The sequence below is a fragment of the Dermacentor variabilis genome, chromosome 5, assembly GCF_050947875.1.
Source record: "Dermacentor variabilis isolate Ectoservices chromosome 5, ASM5094787v1, whole genome shotgun sequence".
Lineage (NCBI taxonomy): Eukaryota > Metazoa > Arthropoda > Arachnida > Ixodida > Ixodidae > Dermacentor > Dermacentor variabilis.
In genome coordinates this window covers 117,642,303-117,665,671 of record NC_134572.1, presented here as the reverse complement: position 1 = coordinate 117,665,671, position 23,369 = coordinate 117,642,303, and the positions used below count along the sequence as shown (strand labels likewise).

At 49.7% G+C, this 23,369-nt stretch overlaps 1 protein-coding gene across 2 annotated transcripts in view; it reads right to left on the bottom strand.

Moving 5' to 3' along the window:
• LOC142583100 (WD repeat-containing protein 7-like) overlaps window positions 1-22,759 on the bottom strand; it is a 126,155-nt gene extending 103,396 nt beyond the window's left edge. For both annotated transcript variants that reach the window (XM_075693404.1, XM_075693405.1), the window contains exons 1-3: window positions 22,567-22,759; window positions 20,930-21,036; window positions 3,328-3,406 (exon numbers count right to left, since the gene is read on the bottom strand). In XM_075693404.1, the coding sequence (XP_075549519.1) occupies window positions 3,328-3,406; window positions 20,930-21,036; window positions 22,567-22,728 (348 nt within the window). In that variant the 5' untranslated portion in view covers window positions 22,729-22,759. The remainder of the gene's footprint in view (window positions 1-3,327; window positions 3,407-20,929; window positions 21,037-22,566) is intronic.
• Between the last annotated feature and the right edge of the window lie 610 nt (window positions 22,760-23,369).

The window sequence follows — 23,369 nt, the reverse complement described above, 5'->3', positions numbered from 1 at the left end:
AGAAAAAATGCACAGAGTGCTGTTATTTTTATGAGGAATGCCATCATGCCTGACCATACTGCTACATGATGTGCAGCAATTTGGCTCTGTGTAAAGACATCATGGTAATGTTGACGATGCCATGTCCGGTATTTTGAGGCCAATTTAAGTATCACATTAAAGTATTGTATGTGTTTCCCAGAATTCACATTTACCAAGTGTCCTCATTTTCCGTGTGAGAAGAATGTGGCACAGTTTCTGTAACTTCGAAAATGTGTGTTAGTACATTTAGGCACGACAGAAAATATCACCATTGAATTTTCCTTAAATAAAAATACCAGGCATGCATGACTTGCTGCTAAACCGCTGGCCATGCAATTCATACTGAAATTCCACACAAATGTTGCATTCTTCGGCATGCGTTTCAGGGAATAGAAAAGGACGTAATGGGGGGGGGGGGCTTTAGATTTCTGCTGCGCATATTTTTTGGCAACTGATGAGTGAGAACAGAGAGGATTTATATTATCCCTTGACAATGCTAAGCCTCGACAGGTAAAGGTAAAATGAAAAAGCAAGTTCATTGCGAAATATTATTCTGCAGGCCACCAATGTCTTACATTTAGCGCTTTGATAGTGCGTTGCGAGGCCCACAAACACCTTCACTGATGCAACTGACGCATTGAAGACAACGAAGCTCTATAAACGATCTCTCACACCTTTCGGAAGCACAAGGGGTCGTAGTCGTTTATTTAGTTGGTGAGGGTTCCAATGCAGACTGCGTGGCCATGCTATCTCTCAGCCGATCTCCAACATGAAGCCGATAAAACGCGATGGGAGAAACAAATTAATGAGCTACTGTCTAAAGATCCGCACAGTTAGGTCGTTGTTTACTCAAATGAAGTATACGCAAGGCAGCTTATTTAGTGATCATATCATTGCGTTTCAAAGCGAAAATTTTGGATTCTGGCGCTCCTTTAATTAACATCCGATACCGAGCACCCAGCCTCACACCTTCACACGAGATCGGCTGTGAAACTGCCCTTAACAGCTTCGTTATAAAAGCATCATTCTTCTGTAGCTGCTTGGTTCGAAAACAAATTATGCTTGTGAGCGATGGCAGCCGCGGGGACACTTAAAGCCGGTTTCGCATGGTGCAATTTTGGTAAGAATTTCACACTTGCAACGTCGCGCGTGCGGCAAAATGCCTGTCTACTTCTTCGTTCGTGTAATTTTTCTATGTTTGGCGGTGCCTAATGTCCACTCAATATCGCACGTGTGGCGTGGAAGGTGAACCAATAAGGATTTTAAGACACGTCAATGTAACCTGGCTGCTTATTGTTTGTTTTAATAAAGTAATGAGTTCGAGCAGAAAGACGTTTCACACACACAAAAAAAAAATCGTTTTCGGTTTGTCACGTTTTGTTTTCATTGAAGTGGACTGAATAATGCCAGTGGTAACAATAATTCAGTCTTCCACTAGAAGGTTGCAAATGCGAAATTCGCAGCCCGCCACGATAGGTACACGTCAAACAGCTATGTTGAGCCCACATAATACGAAAACAGCAGCTGCGGAAAACAGCGCGATATCGGTCCATGTGAAACAGGTATAAGTGGCACAGTTTCCAGTGCGATATCCTAACCTAGTAGCTGCTATCGTATTACACTTTATTTGCTTTGCAGTGCACTGCTCGAGCAGTCTAGGCAAGAGCCTGGAGCACTGTACATCTATTGCATAGTCAATGCCAGATATACCTCCCTTGAAACCTGAAACCGCTTGATGTATTAGGCACTGATCAAACCACTGTACAGTATCTCCTATAAGTTTAGATTATTTGGTTGCACTGAAGAAATCTTATTGGAAGTTTGCGTAATGGGCCATTAGTTCGTTGACCGAGATTGTATCGAGTTTATAGGTTTGCGATTAGTAAGCTTTAAGACTGAATGGAATACAAATTGAATGCCCAAGCGAATCAAATCGAATATGGAATGGGTTTCAAATGATGAACAGAGGTTTTCACGAATATTATAAAATAATGTTCACATCCTAGTATTTATAACGTCAGCACGAGTATGTCACTACGTTGCGTGTTTTAAAGTGTTGTTTACTAAAATGAGAAATTGAGTCTTAGGAACTACTAAGCAGTTTGTTCACATGCAGAGAACTCTTTATTGATAGAGTGCGTATGATTGTAGTATAGCAGTTAAAACCTAGCTTTTTGGGCAATGTAGCGGGCTGCCCTGCATAACTTTTTATATTGTAAACTTAATGTAAACGTGGGGTTGACATTTATCGTAGATTTGCTCCAATTTTGTGCTTGATTGTGCACAGTGGACTACTTAAAATGTTGGAAACTAGTGAAACATGTTTGTACATGAGAATAATTGACTATAATGTTTAAAAACAGCACTAACGACACATGACACAGAAAAGAGGAGGGGTTACACACGCCGCTGACTTACAACAGCATAATGGAAAACCACCAACCCGTTCAATCTGCTTTTCTTCTAGTGACCATAGCTCGAAGACCGAAATGAATAGGACAATATTTGATTTGTTATTTGACCATTCGAATTATTTGTACACCCTTAGTTATTTATGCCTAAATTAAACTAAACAGCCTAAACTGTTCAGTTAAAAAAAAAAAAACAATAGCTCGTCATAACTGCGAAAAATTTAAGTCCATTTATAGTAATTGTGACAGTAGTTAAGCCCTCATCTGGTCCTCCTACAACTATCGTAAGATTTGTCAGCACAAAAAGCAGCCAGGACATCACCAAAATATGTGCAGTGAAACAGCCAAAATGTCACCCGTGCGACGAGAACGAAAAAACTAAGCAGGGGTGTATTCTGTAAGTGCCCACCTAGTGGAAAAGTCCATTTCGTCTGCTGCTCATGTGCTGATTGGCTGAGCTGGGGTACGCGTCAGGAGGCAGGCGCCCAAAGCCAAGCAGTACTGCCACAGCAGACGAAATGGACATGTCCACTATGTGGACACTTACAGAATACTCCCCCCCCCCCTCCCCCAGCAGTATGCGAAAAAGCAACTAAACAAAACAATGACAACGCGACTTGTGATGATTTTTAGCAGGCCAAAGCTTGCTTTGTCGGTCCTGGAACCAATACTGCAACAGATTTGTTGCTTTGTAAGGAGGGAAACTTGTGTGAGTACATCCGACAAAAGAGGCTGGCATTATTTCGACACACATCACTCGAGCGACCCACCTACCAGGACCATTTTGAAGTGCGAGGTCGCCTACTGACCTGTGTTATGGTCACCCAACCCCCCGTTACTGTAAAGCTCACTAGGCATCCCTCATAACCTTAAATGAAAGAAATGCGTGCCCTACCTGCATACATGTATGAACATAGGGAAGCATGTTGCTCTCCAGGCACCTGCCGTCCGTTAAGTCCCACAGAGACATTTCACTGCGCATAGATATATCACATAGAACATAGAGTGTAACGAGTGATACTTCAACCATTGGACTAAGATGAGCCCATCAAGTAATTGGTGGCGCATATTTAAAACAGAACATGGAAGTAGGCAAAGCGCACAGAGAAGCGGAGACATGACTCCGCATATTGTATTTTCTACACGCCTTTTCTACATCAGCGCCCTTATATAATGCTGTCTTGTTTTATAACTGAAGCATTCCGTTGGTGTATTTCTTGGAAATAAAGGTAAGAAAAGGCAAGTGGACAAAAGCACGCAATGCAAGCGCTAACTGGACAAGTGATGGTTTGTATTGTGGATAACAACGTATAACACAAGAGTGGGAAAAATCTGCACCAATGGAGTGGCGACTACAAATAACTAAAACACTGCAAAACTAAACGAGAAAACACCCAAAATACATAGAGTTACAGTGTTGCACTTCATATGTTTGCGTTGCATTTAGATGTGCCGTACTACGTTCTTTCAACCGCCAAATAAACAATCACATGTTATTCAGCTATGACGATATTTAAATAGATGTGGCGTAAGATACGTCCTATGCCAGCCTTCAACTTTTTTTCACAGCTACGTTAGACGGATCCGGAAGTATTTTCGTGGAAGTGCGTCCGGTGTTTCTTGTCGGTTTTTCCATGTTTCACATTAGTATACGTCGGGAATAACCACGCTGAACAGCTAAATACATGTTCCGCCGTGTTAGCGCTTATCGTGTGCGTTGTGATGCAGCGTGCGTGTTTTGGCGCAGGCCGCGCTGATCGGTGTGCTCACCATTGCTGTAACAACGGCTACATCTGCTTCTATAGCGTTGATGTGCGCTTTCGCCGTAAAGAAAGTGCATTCAATTCGGTGCCCCTCGACCCCATACTATGATGATGTGTGCTTATGCTTATAACAAATAGAGCAACGCTACAGTTATCCTTCGCTGCCGATCCACTAAGCGATTACGGAGATGTCGAGGTCGAAACTGCAAGCCGAAAAATTAAAGGAATCGTTAGCTAACAAAATTATAGAAGCGCAGCTATTCTCTCGACAGTTAGCTCCGCTGACCATGGAACTTTTCACGACGTCATCAGTTTTCGTTCGTTAACAGGCGCAAGTGGCCCTTGTCGTACCGTTTACTTTGGCGCTCAAGAAAGTTCTTTCTTGACGCGTCTTCGGGAGACTGCTTTAATCATACGGCCAAGCCAGGCCACTAATAAATACTTTAAAAATTGGTAGCGCGAGGCATGGCGTTGCATAAGACGTGGTGGTTCTGCATGCGTAAGAATTTTTGTCCGTGTCCGTAGAATACGCACATTTTTATTTTGATGCTGCTTCGTGTACGTAAAGTAGTGAAAGCCGTATAGATCGGATTCTGCGCAAAAGTGATCGAGAATACACGTGCAGTAGCTCGCTTCGATGGTAATCGGTGCCAATGTGGCTGAGGGCTCGTTTTTTTGACGAAGAATGCAGTGGCTGTTTGCGTTCAATACGCTGCAGATGATGATGATGACAAAATGTATTTATTAAAGGATGGCGCGAAGGCCTATAATGGGGAATAGGAAGAGGAGGGGGGAGGCGTATTCAGAGCCGTCCTAGGAGCTGCGCGTCCTTGGCGAAAGCCAAGAGCGAGTCCAGAATGGCCCTGTCAGAATCCATCGATCCAGTTGCCGGTCGAATCCACTCCTCGTAGGACGACACTCGCACCGCCCTCAGGTGGTGGTCCCGCTGTTGAGCGTGTCGCTGGCACTCCCAAAACAGATGGGCTGCGGATGGCCGCGTAGCCATGTCGCAGTCAGGGCACCTGTGTGGCGTATGGAGCGCTTCTTGGTCCGCGGAGGCTGTGGGATGGCCGGGTTCCTGCGATGGAAGGGAGTTGGGAGACGGAGATGGAGGGCGTCTTTCCCGGCGTGGCCGGTACTGTCGCCACCGTTCCAGCACATCCGGTGTGAGGACGAAGCCGGAACGGAGCCTATGCAACAGCACCTGTCCCGACCTGGGAAGGCCCGCTGGAAGTGGGTCTGGGTCTGAGGGCACACTCGCACGGAGTTCCCTCTTGCGTCGGTTGGCTGCTGCTCTCAGAGCTCTGTCGGGGTCATACGGGGCTCCATTTGTCGTGTTGCCTGTGCTGGTTGTAAGGGCTTCTGAAGGATCCCGGGAGACGACGCGGTTGGAAAGAAGGGCGCGCGCCGCCTCGTGGGCTCTCTCATTTCCCTCGATGCCCTGGTGACCAGGGATCCAATGAAGTGTTGCAGTGACCCCGTGGGCTTCCGCGCGCCTGAAGGCCTGCTTGACGAGGAGTACTTCCGATGATGATGTGTGGCGCGACTTGCAGGCATGCAGCGCATACTGAGAGTCGGTGTATATATCGATGTGTTTTGCTTGCGTGGTGCTTGAAACTCTATCTAATGCCCAGGCTATTGCGCGGAGTTCAAGTTCCGTTGGGTCGTCAGCATCAGCAGTTGTAAAGGTAGAATGTGTCTCACAAGAACCCACTACGTGGTAAGCGACTGCTCCCTCGTTGGTGCGTGGGTCGAAAGCTGCGTCAGTGTACACTTGTTCATGGCTTGACGGTGCGTCTGCCAATGTCTGCACATGACGCGCAGCGAATGCTGCCCGGCGGTGCGCATGTTGGGCACCCATGTTTCGGGGCGTTGGTGTAGTGTCGACGACAGCAATGTCATCCCACGGTGAGATGTCGGATGGCAGTTGTGGCAAAGTTGATATATCCTTTCCCATGTAGGCCAGTAGAGTCCTGCCTTGTCTGGTGTGCTTCAGGCGTTCCTCGTGTCCTGCCTTCGATGCTTCGATGGTTGCACGGAGGGTAGGCAACTTCGCATAGCGATGTAGCTCCTCGACACGTGTGTGTTTTGGGAGCCCTGTGATAACACGGAGAGCTGATCTGTGGAGTACCTCTAGCTGTGTCCAGTGCCGAGCAAGCAGGTCATAACAGCGCGCTCCGTATATCGCTCGGGATGTCAGCAAAGCACTAACAAGCTTTCGGCATACGTCGGTACCAGCACCGCCCATGCGGAAACAGATTCGTTTTATGAGGTGCAGAGTGTTGTGCCATGTCCGACGAAGGTCTGCGAGCCACGCATCCGCTGTGCCTATGCGGTCAATAGGTATCCCGAGAACGCGCACTGATTTTTCTGCTCGCTGCAGCGTTTTGCCTGCGAGAGTGAGCGTGAGGGCTGCTTCGTCCTGCGTTGAACCTCGGATCACCACATAGGTTGTCTTCTCTGGAGATGGCCGCATGCCAGTTTGTGGCAGGTAGTCGTCAATAACGTCAAGTGCCGCCTGCAGGATCTCCTGCTGCTCATCAATTGGTCGTGATGCAGTCCATAACGTGATGTCATCTGCGTAAATTGTGAAGCCCAGTTCGGAAATAGCCTCCAGTCGCTCAGCCAGGCCTATCATAGTCAAATTGAAGAGGAGGGGTGATAGTATGGAGCCTTGTGGGACTCCCACTATGTTTGGGTAAACCTTCCCGACGTCTCCGTCGACCCGTATGGAAAAAGTGCGATGTTGAAGGAAGGAACGCACAAAGTTGAGGGGGCGGCCCGTGATTCCGTGCCTCTCAGCTGCCTCGATGATTGCCTCATGCGTCACAGTGTCAAAAGCTTTACGGAGGTCCACCGCCACCAGGACGCTCGGGTGTCGCTTTGCGCGACCGACTGTCTTTCGACGCAGTACACCTTCCCTCACAAGTAGGAGGCTGTCATGAGTGCCAAGGTTTGGTCTAAACCCTGTCTGGGCTGGATGAAAGCGACCCTCTGTTTCTAGAAAGTGAGATATGCGTGTCAAGGCCATTCGCTCCGCCAGCTTACACGTAGTAAGTGTGAGAGATACAGGGCGCATGCTCGACAGTACATCTGGCTGTTTGTTTGGTTTCGGTATGGGTGTGACTATCGAATGCTTCCATCCTGCTGGGATTTCACCGTTGATCCACACTTCGTTAATCTCCTCGAGAAGTTGCTTTTTTGCGTATTCTTCCAGATTTCTCAGAGCCGCCCACGTCACGCCATCATAGCCTGGCGCGCTGCGCGCGTTGATGAAAGAAAGTGCCTGTTCGAGCTCGAAGAGTGAGAATGGAGCCTGGATGCCCTCATCGGTCACTGGCGGCGTTTTCCGGTAAATGTCGACGTTCGGGGGCGTCGCCGGTTGGGGAAAAAACGTGTTGGCGGCATCATCTTGGAGTTGGCTGACTGACTGGCTAGTTTTGAGCAAGACGTTTGAAATAGCGCTGCGTGTTTTACGCTGACCTGTCATAGCCTTGAACGTGTGCCACACCTTGTGGAGGCCAGTTCTTTCGTTGAATGAGGAGCAGTGCTGGCTCCAACGTTCCCGATACAGGCGCTTGGCGTATCTTCTAGCGATGGCAGTGCGACGTCGAAGTCGCACGCGGTCGCGATGTCGTCGGCCATTGGCTTCGTAGGTCAACTGTGCTCGCTTGCGCGCATCCCAAAGGTTTAGCATATGTATGTCCGGCGCCGGAGCATCAGCTCTCACCTCAGTCTCAGTAGTGGCCTTGCGCAGGGCGCGTGACGCCCGCTCCCGTACGGATGAAGTCTTGGGTTGCTCCGCAAATGCTCTCCTGTAGGCATCCCATCTGATCGTGCGCACAGTGCGCCCGGCCGCACGCTTTCGTCCCACGTTCAAAGTAATCCACAGTGGATAGTGGTCGCTACCCCAGGCGTCCGGATCGCATCGCCAGTCTTTCACGTAGGCTGCTGTGGATAACGTCAGGTCTGGGGTCGTGTTACGTTGTCCACTATGCAGGGCGGCGCGGGTGGGGTAGTCGGTGTCATTTGCGAGCACTAAGTCAGCTGACTCCGTGGCATCTGCGAGCGCCATTCCGCGGGACGTGTGATAGTCATAGCCCCACTGCGGATGCTTGGCGTTGAAATCGCCGCCTATCAGGAAGTCGTCATTTGGGTAACGTCTCCGCAAAGCGTGAATCCACGTGAATGAACCGCGTGTACGGGAGCTAACTTCAGGGCGCATGTATACCGATATATGTATACCAGCACTGCATTTCGCTTTGCAATCTTGCAACGGACAGCCACCACCTCCTGCACGGCAGTCGAGTACTGAGAAGTGTCAATCTGCGTTTGTGGAATGTCTGTGCGGACAAAGACAGCCGCTTGTCCCCGTATTACAAATTCTTCGGCTGCACTGGCGATACCATTGTGCTGCGGGTTTCGGTGTCGTTTCCTGTTTCTATGCTCTATTGACGGTTGGTAATAACCATTGAACTGTCGTAGTGTCCGATCTGTGCCATTAGTTTCTTGAAGTAAAAGCGCAAGGGGGCGTCCGACACAGTCAAACAAGAGGTTCAGTTCTGTCGCACAAGTGCCGAGCCCTCGGCAGTTCCACTGTAAAACGTGTGGAGTGGGACTGTCGAGGGCTGTACGCGAAGCCGGGTGGCTATTGACGCGAGGCGAAGAGCTGTTGGAGCAAGCCATATTGTCGCTGGAAGTGCTTCTCCTGCGCTTGGAGGAGAGGGTGCAAAAGTTGTTGTACCAGCAGAGCCAGGTCTGTCTGCGGTGTGGTAGTAGAGGTTGTTTCTTGCGTTTTAGTGAGCTCCTGCGGATTGCATGGCTGCTGCTGTCGCTTGGCACGAACACTTTCGAGCAGTGCTGCATGCCTTTTTTCGTTCTCTTCTAGTTTCCGCCGCAGTTCGACGTTCTGTCGTGCGAGTTCCGCAATCTCAGCTTCTACATTGTCTTTCGATGTATCAACCAGCTGCGATGGTGAAGGCAGCATAGGTGTGGTATAAGGTAAAGAGTTCGCCGGTTTGTCTCGACTTGGTTGAGTGCGCTTGAGCGCTGCTGCGTAGTTGAGGTTGCAGCCGTTTCCTCCCGTTGTTGGTTGTACGCAGTTCTTTGAAACAATCTCGTTCACTGCTTCCTTTATGGTACGTGGCTGCGGTGAGATGTTTTCACTTTCACGTAGCTGCTGCGTCAATTTGACGTCATGGCACGGGACAGTTCTAGTGCGGCTTCTCGATCGGTGTGCGCTGTGCCTTCTACGACGAGAGCGGGGCCTTGAGCGGAGTTTCTTAGCAATTTTCGCGTCGGACTTCAGTTTAGCTGGACACTTCGGGTCAGTCGCCGTGTGACCTTCTTCTTCACAGTTGCGGCATCTGGGCGTCGTCTGTTTGCATTCATTGTCAGTAGTACTACCTTCGTGTGTCTTGCCGCATGTAGGACATACCGCTTCGTGCGGGCAGACATCCTTCTTGTGACCAAAGCGATGACAACGATTACACACGATGCTTTTAGGTTCGTAAATTGAAACTCGGGTGATGCGGCCGTAATACACGACTCTGTTAGGAGGGTGGCGTCCCTCAAAAGTCAGCAGACATGCCCCTGTTGCGTTTCGCCTGCGACACGTGGTTTTGCCGGCGCGACTGCGGCGGGGCGGCAGACATTTTGGCCCGATCGTCGTCGCCACAACACTCATCGCCAGGTGTTTCCAGGCGCGACTGCGGCGATGCGACCGCCTAGGGATCATCCTCGCATTCCAGTCATTGTGCCCGAAACAGGCGATGCCAAAGCAGGGATCTCATTCCAGTCATTGTGCCCGAAACAGGCGATGCCAAAGCAGGGATCTCGTTCCAGTCATTATGCCCGAAACAGGCGATGCCAAAGCAGGGACCATCCTCTCATTACAGTCATTGTGTCCGACCGGCAGCGCCACGACAGGGTGCTACGAGATCGTGCTCGACATGGTGCTACGGCATCGCTACGACAGTGTGCGTCACCATTAGCCCATTGTACATTCACGTGCTCGTCTTTTGAGGGGTTCCTTCTTGCCCTCAACTGCGAGAGTATAAAAACAGCTGCCCCCGGACGCCAAAAGGAGGGCTCCGATTTCTTCTGCTGAGTAAAGTGCTCTCCCGTCTCTCTACTTCGGTCAAACCTGACCACCAACTCTTTGCGATGTTAAAATAAACAAGTTGTTTCGTTGTTACCAGTCGACTCATGCTTTGCCGGGACCTTCGGATGCTTCCAGTTGTACCCCAGGCCGCCAGGCCAACGCTACCCTTGGGGCTTGCGACCCAGGTACAACCACGGGCGTCAGCGCCGAGTTCCCAACAGATCGTACCAGCGGTCGGATCCCAAACATCTGGTTGCCAGCGGTGAGATCACCTCCGACTTCAAACAACTGTCTGCCAGCGGTGAGATCGCGACAACGGAGGCCAGCAGCGAAGAGATGCAGTTGACTGTATGCTGAGCAGCTCAACGACGATCCGGGAGCAGTGCAACGAGCCCTGTGTGACGACTGGTTGCCTGCAGCGGAACGACTGCGCGGAATTCCTGCCTGCGAGGTTTGGTGAGTGCGGGACTTTCTTCTTCTGAGCTTTGCCAGGCTTTTGTTAGAGTCAGAAACAGAGCTGGTAATTGTGGTTGTCGTTGCTGCCGGGTTAATTTGCGGCAAGACAATAGTAAGCAGTAGAGAAAGCAGCATTCAGAGCAGCCATGGATTTGAAGTCGTTGCGCAAACCGAAATTGTTGGAGCTTGCAAGAGAGTTGGGTCTGGATGTCTCAGACAAACTAAGAAAACCAGAACTGATAAAGGCTATTCTTGAGTTAGAGGCTGAGGATGACGAGCTGTCGGAATGCCTTGAGACTATTGAGGAGAGGTCAAAAAGACAGGAGCGCGAACTTAAAGAGCAAAAAGAGAAACAGGAGCGCGAACTTAAAGAACAGAAAGAGCGAGAGCAACAAGAGCGTGACCGTCAACACGCTTTGGAAATGAAGCGTCTTGAGGTAGAAATGGAACGCGCTCGTAATGGAAGTCAGGCACACGGTGCAGGAGAACGAGTATTGTTCAAAATGACTGACCTGATGCGGCCGTTTAAGCTTGGAGAGGACATTGGTTTGTTCCTGGTTAACTTTGAGCGAACGTGCGAGAAGCAGGGGTTCTCTCGGGAAACGTGGCCACAGCGCTTGCTCACTTTGTTACCCGGCGAGGCGGCCGACGTAGTCGCTCGCTTGGATAGAGAGGAGGCAGAGGATTTCGACACAGTGAAATCGAGTCTTCTAAAAAAGTACCGGCTGTCTGCGGAAGCGTTCCGTCGGAAGTTTCGGGAAAATGAGAAAGGCAAAAGTGAGTCATATACAGAGTTTGCGTATAGGCTTATGTCGAACATGCAGGAGTGGCTCAAAGAAGAGACAGCGTTTGGTGACCACGATAAAGTTCTGCAGTGTTTCGGGCTAGAACAGTTTTATAGTCGGTTACCGGAGAACGTGCGATACTGGGTCTTGGATAGGCCAGACGTTTGTACGGTGGCTAAAGCCGCTGAGCTAGCCGAGGAGTTTGTGACGCGTCGGGCTCGCGGAGCTAAGGACGGTCAAAAGGGTGAATTTGGCTCGAAGTTTGAGAGGCCGAAGTTCACACCCATGAGATTAAAGGGGGACACGCGTAGTGAGGATGCGAGTGAAAGCAGTCCGACCAAACGTAAAGAGACGGCGGCAGCCAAACGCAGAAAGCGGTTCGAGATGAGGCGAGCGCGCTTGTGTTATACGTGCCAGAAGCCGGGTCACTTTTCGGCGCAGTGTCCGGAAACAACACCAAAAGTTGTGTTTTTTTCAATAGGCAGCACTGACGAGAACATGAAGCTTCTCGAGCCTTACATGCGAGACCTCCTCGTGAACGGGAAAGAGTGCCGAGTGCTTCGCGATTCCGCAGCTACGATGGATGTAGTTCACCCGTCTTACGTAGAACCCCATATGTTCACGGGCGAGTGCGCGTGGATCAAGCAAGCCGTGGAAGCTCATAGCGTGTGTCTGCCAGTAGCAAAGGTGCTTATTGAAGGACCTTTCGGAGCGCTTGAGACAGAGGCGGCAGTGTCATCTATGCTGCCACCCCAGTACCCGTACCTATTTTCAAACAGGTCCGATCACCTCCTGCGCGAGAAGGGGCTTTTGTTTGGTGAAGCTAGTGTTCAGGCCTTAACCAGATCGAAGGTTCGGGAGCTCGCTGCAAAGGCGGTAGTTGCGGGGCCGACGTTATCAAACAACGAAAAAGGGTCAGAGGCGCAGCAAGCTGATATTCCGAGCACGCCCGAACTGAATAAACTTGAGTCTGTAACGTTAAAGGCGCCAGATACTGGAGAGGAAAATCCCGATTCGGGAAAGTTAGAAGAGCTATCTACTGATTTGCTCATCGCGCCTACGTCAGACGGACTTGATAGGTTGCTAACAGTCAGCCGGTCGGCTTTGATAGCCGAGCAAAAAAAGGATGGCAGCCTGGAAAACGTGCGCTGCAATGTCAAAGAAGGTATCGCCAGGAAAACTGCGCGTTTTGTGGAAAGAGGTGGAGTCCTGTACCGGAAGTATCTAGACCGCCGAGGAGTGGAGTTCGATCAGCTGGTCGTGCCTCAATGCTATCGTCAGGATCTGTTGCGCTTGTCACATGGGGGTTCGTGGTCCGGACACCTAGGAATTAAGAAAACTAAGGACCGTCTCTTGCAAGAGTACTATTGGCCAGGGTGTTTTCGGGACGCAGACCATTTCGTGAGGACATGTGACACTTGTCAGCGGGTGGGCAAACCAGGGGACAAATCAAGGGCGCCGTTGAAATTGGTACCTATCATAACGGAGCCTTTTAGACGGCTCGTTATTGATACAGTGGGACCTCTGCCGGTAACAGCCACGGGGTACAGACACATTTTGACTGTGATCTGCCCAGCGACAAAGTTCCCTGAAGCAGTGCCGCTTAAAGAACTCAGCTCAGTTGAGATAGTCAATGCACTACTGTCCATATTTGCGCGAGTTGGTTTTCCTGCGGAAATCCAATCAGATCAGGGCACAGTGTTTACTAGCGCTTTGACGACAACTTTTCTCGAAAGGTGTGGGGTAAAGCTGCTACACAGCTCAGTGTACCACCCACAGTCGAATTCCGTTGAGAAGCTCCACTCCGTCATGAAGCGCGTGTTGAGAGCGTTGTGTTTTGAACATCGAACTGACTGGGAGCTGTGTCTGCCTGGGGTGATGTTTGCTTTAAGGACCGCGCCGCATGCGGCTACGGGGTTTTCGCCAGCTGAACTGGTGTACGGTCGCTCGCTTCGATCTCCGCTTCGCATGCTTCGAGAATCATGGGAAGGTAGGGGCGACGACCCAGTCGTGGTGGAGTACGTACTTAAGCTCCTCGAACGCTTAAGAAGGGCACAGGAGTTGTCAGGTGAAGCAATGACAAAGGCCCAGCAGAGGGCCAAGGTTTATTATGATCGGACAGCCAGGGCCCGTCGTTTTGAGGTTGGCGATGAGGTCATGATATTGCGCACATCGCTAAACAACAAACTAGACGTGCAGTGGGAGGGCCCAGCACGAATTGTTCAGAAACTGTCGGACGTTAACTACGTGGTAAGTCTGCCAGGAAAGCGGAAAGCACAGCAAGTTTACCACTGTAATCTGCTCAAACCTTATAGACAAAGGGAAGCAGTGGTGTGCCTGATGGTAAACGTTCCTGAAGAGCTTCCGGTCGAGCTTCCAGGACTAGGCTCAGTGACGAACAGGGAAGACACCGGTCAAGTCATTAGTGACCTTATCAGTAAAGCGCCGCTGTCGCCTGAGCAGAAAACCGAACTACACCAGCTATTACAAGAGTTTCAAGGTCTGTTCTCTGAGAGGCCTGGTAGGACTTCTGTACTTACTCATGATATAGAACTTACCTCCCCAGAGCCAGTACGATCCAAGGCGTATCGGGTGTCACCCCGCCAGAGCGATATTATGGAGGCTGAGGTAAAGAAAATGCTACAGCTCGGTGTTATTGAGGCAGGTGAGAGTGATTATACCTCCCCTTTGATTTTAGTTGAGGTACCGGGCAAGGAACCTCGTCCTTGCGTCGACTACCGCAGGCTTAATTCCATCACTAAGGATCAAATTTATCCGATCCCTAACATCGAGGAGCGCCTTGAGAAAGTTAGTAGCGCTCAGTTTATTTCCACCCTAGATCTTGTCAGGGGTTATTGGCAGGTTCCACTTACAGAAGAGGCTAGTAGGTATGCGGCGTTCATTTCACCAATGGGAACATTCCGTCCTAAAGTGTTGAGTTTTGGTTTGAAGAACGCGCCATACTGTTTTTCAAGTCTCATGGATAAAGTGTTGCGGGGACAGCAAGAATTCGCTTTACCGTATCTAGACGACGTAGCGATATTCTCCGCATCCTGGTCTGAGCATATGGCACACTTGCGGGCAGTGCTAACCCGCCTGCGCGAAGCGGGCTTGACAGTCAAGGCTCCTAAGTGCCAGTTAGCACAGGCCGAGGTTGTCTACCTCGGTCACGTGATTGGTCAGGGTCGTCGCCGCCCCTCTGAAATAAAAGTGGCCGCTGTGCGAGACTTTCCGCAACCGCGCACAAAGACCGATATTCGGTCGTTCTTAGGTGTCGCCGGCTACTATCAGAGGTACATCCCTAGGTACTCTGATATCGCGGCTCCCCTGACGGATGCTCTAAGAAAGACAGAGCCTCAAACAGTCGTCTGGGACGAGACCAAGGAAAGAGCTTTTAGCGCCCTAAAGAGTGCCCTAACAAGCCAGCCTGTGCTACGATCGCCAGTCTATACAAAAGGGTTCATTGTTCAGTGCGATGCTAGTGAGCGAGGCATGGGCGTTGTACTGTGCCAACGGGAAAATGGAGAAGTAGAACACCCCGTCCTGTATGCTAGTCGTAAGCTGACCAGTCGTGAGCAGGCGTATAGCGCCACCGAGAAAGAGTGTGCGTGTCTCGTGTGGGCCGTTCAGAAATTGTCATGCTATCTAGCCGGCTCGAGGTTTATCATTGAGACGGATCACTGCCCTCTCCAATGGCTGCAGACCATCTCTCCCAAAAATGGCCGCCTCCTGCGCTGGAGCCTCGCTTTACAACAATATTCCTTTGAGGTGCGTTACAAAAAGGGGAGTCTCAACGGTAACGCCGATGGCTTAAGTCGAAGCCCCTAACGTAGGAATCAGCCTCAAAATTGTTTGTTACTGATGTTTTTCTTCCTGAAGCAGGATTTTTTTTTTAACATATTGCTTTTGTTTAGTGTTTCAAAGTGATGATATGCTTTCTAGTGCAATTTTTCAATTTGTGGACGCGTTCTGAGTGATGCTAGACTACTGTAAGGAACTAGGCAGTGGTATAAAAAGGGGAAAGAGCCTGGCAGGGCTTAGTGAGGGTTGTGCCATGCTTGCTGACTGAGCGGTTGAGTTTCAGCGTAGTTCTAACGCTTGCCGGGAACGAGAACAAAAATGTGAACTCTCCCGAAGTCACTTTGCAGTGTCCCGTGCGAACCTGAACAAGAGAACGAGGCCTTCTCTGTGCGCTGCGCTCAAGAAACGTCGAGGGACGCCCGACTTCGGTTATGAGCATCATCGAGCGACATCCCTCCGGACAGCGGATGCAGTCCCCTGTCCATCGGGATCTCCTTCCCCCGGCGGGGCGGTCTGTTGCGTTTCGCCTGCGACACGTGGTTTTGCCGGCGCGACTGCGGCGGGGCGGCAGACATTTTGGCCCGATCGTCGTCGCCACAACACTCATCGCCAGGTGTTTCCAGGCGCGACTGCGGCGATGCGACCGCCTAGGGATCATCCTCGCATTCCAGTCATTGTGCCCGAAACAGGCGATGCCAAAGCAGGGATCTCATTCCAGTCATTGTGCCCGAAACAGGCGATGCCAAAGCAGGGATCTCGTTCCAGTCATTATGCCCGAAACAGGCGATGCCAAAGCAGGGACCATCCTCTCATTACAGTCATTGTGTCCGACCGGCAGCGCCACGACAGGGTGCTACGAGATCGTGCTCGACATGGTGCTACGGCATCGCTACGACAGTGTGCGTCACCATTAGCCCATTGTACATTCACGTGCTCGTCTTTTGAGGGGTTCCTTCTTGCCCTCAACTGCGAGAGTATAAAAACAGCTGCCCCCGGACGCCAAAAGGAGGGCTCCGATTTCTTCTGCTGAGTAAAGTGCTCTCCCGTCTCTCTACTTCGGTCAAACCTGACCACCAACTCTTTGCGATGTTAAAATAAACAAGTTGTTTCGTTGTTACCAGTCGACTCATGCTTTGCCGGGACCTTCGGATGCTTCCAGTTGTACCCCAGGCCGCCAGGCCAACGCTACCCTTGGGGCTTGCGACCCAGGTACAACCACGGGCGTCAGCGCCGAGTTCCCAACAGATCGTACCAGCGGTCCGATCCAAACACCCCACGCTTTCCCATTGGGCGCGCGTCAAGGATACGTCGGTGCTCACAGGTCAAGGCTGCCCGGAGTTCAGCCTTTGTTTCATTGCAGTCAACGTTGTATATAACACCTCGACACATGTCTCGTCCGGGTGCCTGATACACTTGTACTGGTATCTGTCCGTGGTTCACGTCTAGGTGTGAAAGTTTGAGAAGCCCGTCTGCTTGCCTCTTGTCGTGAACGAGCAATCTTATGGTGTTAGATGCTGGTTGCAACGTGTACGTCAAAGGCTTGGTGTTGACGGCAGCGGGTGTGGCCATCACGAAGTTGCGGTGGAGGTCCTTGCCTGGTACAGTCGTGAGCGCCACGTTTTCCCTTGGTTTCACGACTAGCACAAAAGTTTCTGGCGGTGTTTCCTTCTCGGGCCGCGTTCGGTTGTGCTTACGGCGTTGCACTTTCCACACTCCTTCGGCACCGTAATATTCAAACGCGTCCTGGGAGAGGGCTCCGGCGTCTCGAATTGTCTCTAGCTTCTCAGTTGAGTTTGCGTAAGAAAACAGTTCTTGAGACGCGTGCAATGCAGTCTCTGCTTGACGTGGCGTTGTCACATCACACTGTAGGCTTGAGGATGTCGGTGGTGCTTGTGTTTGCATGTCGTCTTCGTCACTGGAAGGGGCGGACGCGTCTTCGTAGGTCGATGACGTGAAAGAGTCGTGCCGCGTTCGTTTCGATACCGCACTGGCCGTCGTTGACAGACTTGCAGAGCGGTCTCTATCACGACGGTGGCGGCTGCGGCTGCGTTCGTTCGGTTCCCTATTGTTCTTTCGTCTTTGGCGTTCGCGTCTATGTTGTTGGTCAGCGGTGGCATGCCCACAGCGTTCTTCATGCATCCCAGCAGAGCGTTCTGTGGTAGACGCTTCCGGAACGCCTTCGGGACGTGGCGTAGCCGCTTCCTGGCCCCAGTCTTGGGCAGGCGTCATCAAAGCTGATTGTCTCTGGCGTTGTTCATGGTCGTCAGATGGAGGTAGCTGCGATGACCCGGGCTCGGTCATCAACGCAGTCGTGGCCATGCATTAGGCTTAGCAAGGCCGCCCGCTGGCGCGTAAAAGCGGCCGTAAAACGGCCAGAAAGCAACGCACCTTTCCGAGGCTTGTCTCGACGTGTGGCCGAAGTGACACCGATGAAGAGGATGTGCGACAGAAGATGGTGAGACGCGAACAGCACGCGTAACTGTCGAAAAGAAACGGAGCGCCAGGAAAAGACGTGCGCTCGCATCCGAACCGGAAGTTGATCTCCCGCTGCAGATAAAGGTTAAGGCCAGACCAAACGCACGCTTGCGGACGCGCGCAAGCTCGCGTCCACTCGCCCACGCATGCGCAGACAGTGCGGCACAGCTCGTACGCGTCGAAACGCGGCGCGATCTCAGTGAACAGCTCCTCTCCGTTATTGCGCGCTTGGGCTGCCTCGCATCGACGCGCCTGGCTGCTGCGCGATACATTGAACTCTCAATGAAGCAGATCTATATAACGCAAAAAAATGCTTAATCTTTCCATTTTGTGCTGATCTAACAGCTCTAAACATATGACAATTACGTTTATACATATCGAATCATCTTGAAACACTGTCAATAGACAGTTTTAGTTGGGCGTCCGCAACTACCTACGTACGCAGCGCGCGAGTTCGTGCGTACGTAGCAAAGCGCACGCGCATGATACGGCAATAGTTGGCCGGACGCAAAAGTTGAGAAGGGAGTTGCTGACTTGCACGCGTAGGGAACCAGTAGTGTGCTACTCAGCGCCGCCATATGCCACGTTCTGAAACAGTGTAGCTAATATCAGCCAACACCAAGTCAAAGCACAAGCCGGAGCCGTATCTTCGGCAAGAGCGATGTCGAAAAATGCGTTCTCCTGGACAAGCGAGAACACGCAAGAACGTTTCACAAAGCCCGCTGAGCCAGCAGCGGGCGCTACGCAGCTTTTGAAAAGCTGTGGGCTCACGCGAGATACCGTGCGTGCTCCTGCGTACTGCGCATGCGCACTGTCGACTCCGCGGGTTTGCTGCGTACGCAGAGCTGCTGCAGACGTTCTCCTAAAACTGTCTAATAACAAAGTGCGAAGTGGCGTCTTCCAAGGCGTCTATGAGCGAGCCCAGTGAGCGCGCACCGTAACGCGTCTTTGTGGATGCAAACCACCACTCATCGCGAGGCGCGTCAGGGGCAAGGCGCGTAGACGCGAGCTTGCGCGCGTCCGCAAGCGTACGTGTGTCTGGGCTTTAGAGTAGAACGCAAGTAAACCGCGCAATAATTGATCTTTAAGAACGCCCAAATCAACAAAAAATCATGTGGCAAATAGCTGAACTGTTCGCAGACAGTAGTTAGTACAACGAGTACAGAAACTATTGCAAGTCGGTCGTTTTGTTAGCGTTGCGCATAAAATCTCCGATTACTGCGCTGGGTACCTGTGTTGGATGCGAATTCAAATTTGTATGTCTGTCACAGTCTGCGTGACGTGGGAAAAGCTTTTTCGCCACGTACGTCTAACAAGATAAATTGACACAAAGCAGTGAGTAATCACTGTGGTCAGACTGCCACGCATCGGACTGCCGGGTCACGCGTTTAAGTTTCCTGCGCCATTATTACATGCGCTACAGAGCATGTCAAAACGGAACAAACGTATTGTAGAAACAGCGCAATAAGCGTACTTATACGCACGATCCGACGGCGCATTTGATGTTTCTGTCGCGCGGCCACGAAGACGCGTTGCTGCTTGCTGTCATTTGCCGTTGTCCGATATAAGTGGCGAAAATGTTTTCGCTCCATCTAAGCGACTACCGATAAAAATAGAACATTGCGGAAGAAACGAAAAAGTTAACGGAGGAAAACAAAAGCAGGTACCGGCGCAAATCGAACCCCAGACCGACGCGTGGCAGGCAGAGACCTCTACGCCACCACTAAATCTTGCCAGTCGACTTTTACAAACGTGACATTAGTTTCTGTCTCAAAATGTTAAGGCTTTAGCCGCATTATCTTTGTTGATTTCGGGATTTCCAAGGCCAATCCTTGTGTGCCTTCCGAAATTACTCTATAACCTCTTATCCTATCAGAGCCGCTTCTAGACGCCTCTTTTGTTAGAATAATCAGCCCTCAACTGCGCTAGCGCTGATTGCCATCGAAATGCGCTACGGCACGCATTCTTCTCACCTGCTTTTGCAGGTTCCCAGCTTGCACATCTGATGTCGGTAAAGTATGCATGTATAACAAACAGCTCTGTATGTATTTTAAGCAGTGCATTCTGAAGGTATATAGTGCGAAGCTTCGCGAAATGCGGTTCCTGAAGAGCTTTCTCTTTGTGGATCAGCCCATTCCACCGTAACTTTAAAGCGACAAACTGGATTGTTCGCGTGCACGTCCGATGTAGCTTTATACACTGCGTATCGAAATAAGCTTTCGCAGAAATTGAAGACGTGGAGAACGTTGTCGTCCGCGTAACTGAGAGGAATGCTGCAACAAGACCAGATTCAGTGACCTTGAAAAGTAAAGTTCACAGCTAAACAATAATTCGCCCTGCCCCAGGAATTCAGCCCTGCTGCGTTACTTACTTGGGTAATGAGTGAACCTGAATTGACAATTAACCTACGCTGCTATCCCTAGACAATGCTAGCAAACGGCTTAGTGCTGCTCTTGGCCGCCCAATCAGTTCATATATAACGGGATTTTCTTGTGCCAGGCAGATTCATAAAAAAAATGTTCAGCGGCTCATAGCACAGCATCGCATCAGCAGGACTGCTTGAAAAGGCGACGCTATTTGCCTGACAAATTGCAATGTTAAATTAGCTAATATATAAACAAGATTTTGTAATCTGTAATTGTTCATTTTAATGCACACGCCCCATTTGCAGAACTGAAGCTGAGAGTTAATCAAGTAGTATCCCTTTAGCTGAAATTCCGAGCATTAGTTGCATGGCTAGATGCACGATGATGCAGGTGAAACGTGTCATCACTGCATTTTGTTGCACTTAACTCAACAGCAGATTGAATAACAAAATGATAGACAGCTTTTTGCATGAACAGTTTTGCATGATCTTAATCACCACAAAGAGTTAGATGAGAAGAGAGAATACATGGGTTGTACAAGAATACATGGGTAGTGGTGTTGGTGAAGTACTGCCCTCCGAAACAGTATGTAGCAATAAACAACACACAAGAAAAAAGAAAAGTTTCAAAGGGAAAATTTAAAGACGGGATCTATTTGAGGCGATATTCCGATAACAAATATTTGTCACCAACATTGCCTACACGTTCTCTTAAAGATATGCTCACTCTGGAGAACTTGTCCACATACCCAGCCTCGGAAGAGCTGACCAGCAAAGAGCCTTCACCAGATGGAGAGGCCCAAGCTAGGCACCGAACTGGACCAGTGTGGCCGAAAAGCATGCTGCGTGGCACAATCTGCACAGACGGCAGAGAGGGTCAGGCATATCCAAGCTGATAGTGTACTTGGTTATGGTGATAGCAGTAGAAAAAGTCAGACACCAAAAAAATGCACAAAGGACAAGACGCTGAACTAACAGCTGCTCAGTTCAGCAACAACCTTAATACTGTGCGCTAGTTCCAGTATGATTCAAACAACTAATATTCAATTACTTGTAGGACTTAAGTATCGCTTAATACATACGGGTTACTAAACTTGACGGAGCGTGAATGCCATAGCATTAAAAATGGCATTTGCATATAGTCTGCCGGCTTCCTCGAGTGCCCATAGCGATTTACAGATTGTACAACGCGCTATGATAACCAGCAGAAAGTGAAACGTTTTCTCTAGGATAAGACCGATGATCTTGAAAGTTGTAGTAGCACAACACTGTGTTCTAGGGCATGCATGATACAAAGACCAACGTATCCTGGTCTGCATTTCAATCACTTGTCAGTAATCAAACCAGGAACTAGAGTGAACTTTCGCTTTCACTCTTTCTTAAGCTGCTCAGCTAAATAGCTTCGTAAAGCATTTTTTTGTCGGAGACTGTTTCTTACCGCCCTTCCTTTCTGTCTTCTCGTTCCTTCAAGGCACAGAACAAATAAGTCATAGCAGGAGCACAGTTTTATCCCCAGTAAATGCAATCTGACGTGTAATACTATCTTACATATCTGCTCGCCCAGATGATGGTGCAAAGTTAGAACCACACAAACAGAAACCTGTCACCTGTCTGCGCACGCTGACAGGTTATTTTAACGGCATTTAAGGTTAACAGCAATAGAATTTTGGGTCGATATTGACAACCTTGAGTACCCTCATGTGCACCCAAAATAGGTGGTATACGAGTGGTTTTGTATTCCACTTTCCATAAAAAATGCAGCTGCCGTAGGTGGGAATCGAACCTGAAGCCTCATGCTCAACAGCAGAATGCTACAGCAACTGAGCCACTGAGGCGGATAATTATTTCTGCATCATAACCGGCAATAAGCTAATCAATCAAAAACTGGACCTCGTCATGCTTGCATTACTGCATTGCACGTTCTTTTGTTTTATACACAGTGAAATATTTAATATGAAATCGAATACATTAAAGCCAGCTTTTCTCAATTATTGGTAGTATTCGAAAATAGAATTTTACTGCTCAAGCATCTCAATATTTTGTAATGTTCTTTGAACCGGCAATGATTCTGTTATTCAGTAATAGCTGATTTCGTTAGGTAAGCGTTTGACAGCAGCCCTAATACAGAGTTGACACGTTGAGGTAGCACAACAGACGAGGACAAGGGAAGAGGGTACCACAAATCGTGATGAGCACTTGTCTGTTGCACTATCAAACATATGAAAAAAAAAGTCGCATTGACGAAACTTTGGCTTCTGCATCATCCCTTGTTCGACCACTATAGGTCACTGTCCTACTGCCTTCAACTTATAATGCATTCTTACTGTCACCCAACTTCCGCAGTATTATTTCCCTGCATTATTGGCAGAGACAGGAGGAAACCTACTTTCGCCCCATCCACGATGTCCCAGACACATATCTGGCCATCGTTGGAGCCCGTGACTATCATCTTCTGGTCCTTTGTAAAGAATATTGATGACACGCTGTGTGTGGGTGCAAACTTGCCCCACAGTGTCATGGGGACCATCAGCTGGCTGGACGTGGTCATGGTCGTACCGCGCTGATCAGCAGGCCTGCAAGACACTGCAAAGTCAAGAACAGCGCTGATCACTCTATGGTGACCCACGAATTACCATTGTTTTACTATTCATTTCGCAACTCCTGCATAAGAGCAGGGCAGTTGCCCGCTCCCGAGTCCACGTACCTCACAACGATGCCTGTGGTTGAAACAGTACTGAGAGGCTCGATATTTAATACAAGCAACCACCTTCACTCTAAAAAAAAGTTTACACCCTTTGGGGTGTATATTTGTCACACAACAATAATCGTCATCTGTCTTGCCCGCATTTCCTTTCTTGAAAACGCTGCGCTCGTTACTTTCCTGTCGAGAATGCTCTGTCGTGCTGATAACGCGCTTGCCGTTCGTGACTTGGAAGTACCTGGCTTTCAGCGTTAAAGAAAGGTAATGTGGGCAAGACAGATGACGATTATTATTGTATGGCAAATGTACACTCCAAAGGGCGCAACTGTTTTTAGAGTGTTGTTGGCTTTATGTGGTTCTGTGGTTGAAAGAATGCATGAAATGGCATGCATGCCGAAGAACTGGCTAATAATCAGCGAACTAGGTTATCACACCTACACTAATACTCAAGAAAATGAATAGAGGGTCAATCGCCACCGTACCTCCAT